Raw genomic sequence first — 5961 nt, 5'->3', positions numbered from 1 at the left:
CACCCAACTCGAAAATGACCCGACAAAACATAACTCTAATTGAATCGAAAAGACATGAAATGATTTTTTCTCTCTCATTCATTGACCCGAAAATGACCCGACCCAAAATAACCCCACCGTCTGGACTCAAAACAGACCCGACAAACAAACCCGAAATAGACCCGAATCCCGAAATGACCCGACCCGACCCGATTTAACCCAAAATCAATGACCCGACCCAAACTGGCCCGAACCAAACCTGGCCCGATTGATCCATTTGCCAGATCTACCATAAAGTCACTTCACGTTAATCTCGTAATAGTCCTAACTTTTACCCATATCAATGATGGAGAGTTGTCATCAAGAACACCATTGATGATAGAATCCGAGATACACACCCTTATGGTACTTGCACACTTAGTGCAAACCTCTTCCCAGTCGTCATCACTCATCTTCTCCGACTTGCCATCGTCTCCTTTTAAGGCTCTAACAAAGCCAAGTTGTACCAAGAGATCCTTCATCCTTCTTTGCCAAAGAGTTAAACTACTTTTACCGTTAAATTTTGGTATTACAAATAGAGATCCCATATTTGACATCCTTATTAATTAAACCAACCACTAGACCGAGCTTAGTGGCTCTGATACCACTATTGGAAAATTAGCGTCAATCTCCCATGCGCAATGGAAGCAACCAACCGACAAGTAAATCGTAAAAGTAATTAAATGTAAGCAATAATGAGATGAGACAGTATTTAGGTTCAAACCCATGGCAAAACCTTTCAAACCGGGAGTACAACCCACTATCCAAATAGACTAGAATCCACTATAAAAATAGTACCAGTATAACATAATCGTCTCGAATTAAATACTAATTCATTCAGAACCCACAATAATATAAGATACCAACCTCTAAACCTCCGGTAATATTAGTAAATGCCACCAATATATGTTAACCCTAGAGTAACCTCCTAAAATATAGTAGTATAACAACACCCGTTATACTACCTCTCACCATCAAACTCCGACCTGTTATTTTCTATACCAAGTCACCTTATTTGATATTTGTTTGTGAGATGAGATTTTCAAAAGGAATTACATCCTTTATATAGCCATGTGAAGTGACGTTATATTTTAACACCATAAAGTCACTTCACGTTATTGAGCATGACTAGGAAATTTGGTTGATGAATAATTGAGGTATATGATGGTGGATTTAGTATTGCCAAGTTTGTTTTCTTTCTAAGGAGAAAACAAAGGAAACAGACACTACAAGTGACAAGGGTAAGAAAAAGAGGAGAAGGAGACGTCCTCGAAAGAGGACGATGGTTAATTCAAATGACGACTTATCTCCTTTTGATATCAACAATGCTAAGCCTCTTGTCCCTGATGCAAGTTCAAGCACGTCCTCCATATGTGACAATTTAAGTATTGCTGATACTCAAATCCTCCAACTTCCAAACACCGTCATTTCTCATGCACCTAGTTTATTACCATTCTCTTCTAAAATTGAGGGCGCCGCTTGTGTTTGTACTCAAGCTCATTATGATTCGAATGTTCACCCGCCTTTCCTTTTTTCAGCTCGTCCAAAGAAGGGTAAGGTGTATCCCTCCTCGTTTAACAAATTATCGTCCGCCCCTAGGACGTCTAAACTTTGCAGGTACTCTCTTACACAGTATGGGAAAATCAAAAGGAGAATTCTCACTTCTAGGAAGACATTTAGCCAAGGGGATTAATCTCCAAGACATAATTTATCTACTTTCTCTGCAAGTAGATCTCTTACCCATAAACTTCTACGTCCTCGTGGCGTAAGTATGTCTTGTTGCAGGTACTTTTCCGAAGCTGAGTTGATAAGGAAGAAGAAAGAAATGTTTCCCGAGAGTCGAATATGAGCGATGGAACTTTTCTTTCCTGCTGCCAAAAAAAAAGTAGTTAAAACGATCATTGCGAGTAGTGACAATTATATGAGATAACAAAACCCACATACAAACGTTCTACGCTGTGAAATATTTTTTGAGATGAAATCGCTATTAGGAGCGACGATTGTTGTCCCATAAAACTGCCGCTCGTGGTGGTTTAGAGGGAAGTGGATTCTCTCCATTTCCTTTCTCTCCATTTCCTCTCACAATCTCCTTAAATAATAATTTCCTCTTTCACCCTCACTTTCCTTTATTTTTATGCGTAAATTTAGAACCATTATATGTTATCAATATGCGATTCGGGTTATTAATAGGTACTTGACTCTCCATTTCTTTGGAGAAAATGGAGAGAAAATGGGCTCGATTTAGAGTGGGATTCCCGTCATTCCTCTTTGACTTTCTTCCATGGGTTCACAAGCACATACTCCATGAAGGAATGAAGACAAATTCCAAGAATAGGAACATATAGTACGTACGGCGGCCTATCAAATTATGTCAATACATCCCACAAACTTGTCCTTTATTGATAAATAGACATTGAAGTTAACATTTCATTTAAATTAAGGGTAAGATTCCGTATATTCCTTGCCCTAGAATTAAAGAAAAATGTAGTGCAACTATCAGTTATGGAACAGCAGCTGTAATTAAAGAGCATATTTGATAAGATGCCAGACTCATTAAACATAAATTTTCATATAAATACACTTATTTTTTCATCCATTATCTACACAATAAATTCTCATTTCCCTCTATTAAGTTTTGCTTGCTCTCCTTAATGTAGGCAAAATAAACAAGCTTTTAAGTTGGTAAGCCTTCTATATAAATGTCTTCCAATTGCAATAACATAACACATGCTTTTTTTTTTACCAAATAATTTGCTATTCCATAAATGAACCACATTAATTTTTTTTTGTTATCCTTTCTCAAAATGACCCTTATATATTATGTTTGATATTGGTAGCTTAGCTTAGTTCACTAATATTTACATATCGATCTAGAGCATCCATGAAATTAATTATTACGGTTAATTGTTGACGGCTTATTTAAAAAAAAAGGTGTCTGAATGATTGACGATTTCTGTATAATTCTTGATATATAGTAAAAATTTAGAAATTATATTTGAGCTTAAAAAGTTAATGTGATAGGTTTTGTAGAGTAGAATGGATAAAGTTTCTATCTATAAGTGTACATATTAAAGGTGAGAATAACGTCGTCTGATTTGTTATTGGTTGCAGGAGGTAAGTAGAGAAAAAGAAGGATAAAAAGAAAGAAAAGAAATGGCAAAAGGAGAGCAACTAGAAGTGCTGAACGCACTTGATATAGCAAAAACACAATGGTACCATTTCACGACGATCATCATAGCAGGAATGGGATTTTTCACGGATGCTTATGACTTGTTTTGCATCTCCCTTGTGACAAGGTTATTGGGTCGGATATACTACCAAGTTGAGGGCACGAAGAAACCAGGGTCACTGCCAATCAATGTGGCAGCGGCCGTGAGCGGGGTGGCCCTATGTGGGACTCTTGCGGGTCAACTTTTCTTCGGTTGGCTAGGGGACAAGATGGGCAGAAAGAAGGTGTACGGTATCACCTTGGTCATGATGGTCTTCTCCTCCTTATCCTCAGGCCTTTCATTTGGAAATAGCGCCAAGGGGGTGATGACCACCTTGTGCTTCTTCCGCTTTTGGCTAGGATTTGGTGTTGGTGGGGACTACCCTTTGTCCGCCACCATCATGTCTGAGTATGCCAATAAGAAGACACGAGGAGCCTTTGTGGCTGCCGTCTTTGCCATGCAAGGCATAGGTATTCTGGCCGGGGGAGTTGTGGCACTCATTGTCTCATCAGCCTTTGAGAGTAAATTCAAGTCTCCAACTTACGCTGAGAACCCCGCCCTGTCCCGCCCTGAGGAAGCCGACTATATCTGGCGGATAGTTCTTATGTTTGGAGCTATCCCCGCGGCCCTGACCTACTACTGGCGGATGAAGATGCCTGAGACCGCCCGGTATACTGCCCTTGTAGCAAAAAATGCCAAGCAAGCTGCATCTGACATGTCCAAAGTCCTAAAGGTCGAAATTGAAGCGGAGGAAGAACGGGTGGACCAAATCGCAAGGAGCGATAAGAACCAGTTCGGTCTATTCACTGTTCAGTTTGCCCGACAGTATGGCCTTAAATTGCTGGGGACCACCTCCACCTGGTTCTTACTCGATATTGCCTTCTATAGTCAAAATCTCTTCCAAAGAGACGTCTTCACCTCAGTGGGATGGATCGGTCCCTCAGAAGACATGAGTGCCATCAAAGAGGTTTACGTGATTGCTAGAGCTCAAACCCTGATTGCCCTTTGTGGGACTGTCCCTGGCTATTGGTTCACTGTGGCCTTCATCGACATCATCGGTCGGTGGATCATCCAGATGATGGGTTTCATAATGATGACAATCTTCATGTTTGCCATTGCCTTCCCGTACGCACACTGGCAAAAGAAGGAGAACCGCATTGGATTTATTGTTATGTATGGCCTTACCTTCTTCTTTGCCAATTTTGGGCCAAATGCAACCACATTTATAGTCCCTGCAGAGATCTTTCCCGCTAGGCTTAGGTCCACCTGTCACGGAATATCCGCCGCCACAGGCAAAGCCGGTGCCATTATCGGCGCTTTCGCGTTTGTCTACCTATCCCAAGATCCTGATCCGCTTAAGAGGGAGCATGGTTACCCCGCCGGTATTGGCAAGAAAAACTCCCTCATTATTCTTGGTGTTATTAATTTCATTGGAATGCTCTTCACCTTCCTTGTGCCTGAGCCTAATGGTTTGTCTCTTGAGGAGGCTTCTGGTGAAGTTGAGGAGGATTCATCACATGATGAACGCCAAGGATCCGCTTGATTCCAAATACTAAGACCACCTAAAACAAAGGAGGATCTAAGACAACTACAACTAACTCTTTAATTTTCTTTGCTTTTGTGTGTCATATATGCCGGCGATATAGCCACGATTCTTCGTTTCCCTTTTTGTAATGCTTGATTTCCATTCTTATGTTTTGCTGTAAAAGTTGGCTTTGTCGGAGAAGATTATAAAAATCTTCAAGCGTCGTTACAATCAGACTTAGCCTGGATTGTATTTAGGCTCTACCAACGGAGTTTGGTAGGTCTAAGAAGGAAATTTAAAATTGGATGATTGATGTTTTTAAGCGGTCTCTTCCTCAAACGAGTTATTCCTTTCAATAGCTTGTAGATTTTTTGTCTTAATATAACCTCAATAAGATGAGATATGCACCTTTTGGCCATTAATCTGTCCTCACTTATGGTCAAAAGTAGAAGACCTTGTTACTAAGTGGTAGGTAAAATATGTTATAAATATATCACAAACTCCTTATTTTCCCGATATGGGGCAACTTTACTCTCAATCTCTTGAAGTGTTACATTTACCCTCACAAAATAGTTACTTAAAAACACGGGGCCTACTACCTGCGGGTGGATATCGCAAAACAGTCCATCTCGTAGGGCCTGCATCAAAGCGTTTGTTCACATATTCGATGTAACAACCCGTGTTTAAAATAGAAAATTTAAAATAGAAAAATAATACATTACCCCGAATTATAATATTAATAAGTCACTTGGAGAGTGAGAGTCTGAGTCAATTCTGTTTTGCTACAATTGTGAAATGAGAAGTTAACCCGTCCATTGTATTTAAATAATGTTAAGGGATATTCTATATGGTACCCATACACTTTTTAAAACATACATGGTATCCCTAATTGTTGTCATTATCACTAAGTGTACCCCTAAACTTTATTTTCCGTCAATTAAACTCACTTTTAGGCGTTAAGTGATTACTTGGACACGTAACCAAGCTTGTCATTTATCATCCCATGACATAATTAAGGACTCTATTAGACTCAATATCTATCTTTGGACGTGATAATTTGGCAAAGGATCAATAAATTTTCCGTCAATATTTTTTTAGCCCATATATATCAATAAATATTAGGATCGAGATCGATATTGAGCCTAATAGAGTCCTTATATCATGGGATAATAAATGACAAGCTTGGTTACGCGTCCAAGTCATCACTTA

The 5961-nt window shown here is 39.5% G+C and overlaps 1 protein-coding gene across 1 annotated transcript; it reads left to right on the top strand.

The window, feature by feature from the left end:
- The first annotated feature begins 3171 nt into the window (after nucleotides 1–3171).
- On the top strand, nucleotides 3172–4770 carry LOC141655832 (putative inorganic phosphate transporter 1-3). Its single transcript, XM_074462864.1, has one exon. It carries the CDS (start codon nucleotides 3172–3174, stop codon nucleotides 4768–4770), a length of 1599 nt encoding a protein of 532 aa, XP_074318965.1.
- The last annotated feature ends 1191 nt before the right edge of the window (nucleotides 4771–5961 follow it).

Source organism: Silene latifolia, chromosome 5, assembly GCF_048544455.1.
Source record: "Silene latifolia isolate original U9 population chromosome 5, ASM4854445v1, whole genome shotgun sequence".
In the NCBI taxonomy this organism is placed as follows: domain Eukaryota; kingdom Viridiplantae; phylum Streptophyta; class Magnoliopsida; order Caryophyllales; family Caryophyllaceae; genus Silene; species Silene latifolia.
Note: the sequence above shows the minus strand (reverse complement) of the source record. Positions and strands in the feature narration are given on the sequence as shown.

What these genes read in the sequence shown, in the direction of transcription:
- LOC141655832 (XM_074462864.1), top strand. Translation starts at nt 3,172, where the DNA reads ATGGCAAAAGGAGAGCAACTAGAAGTGCTGAACGCACTTGATATAGCA.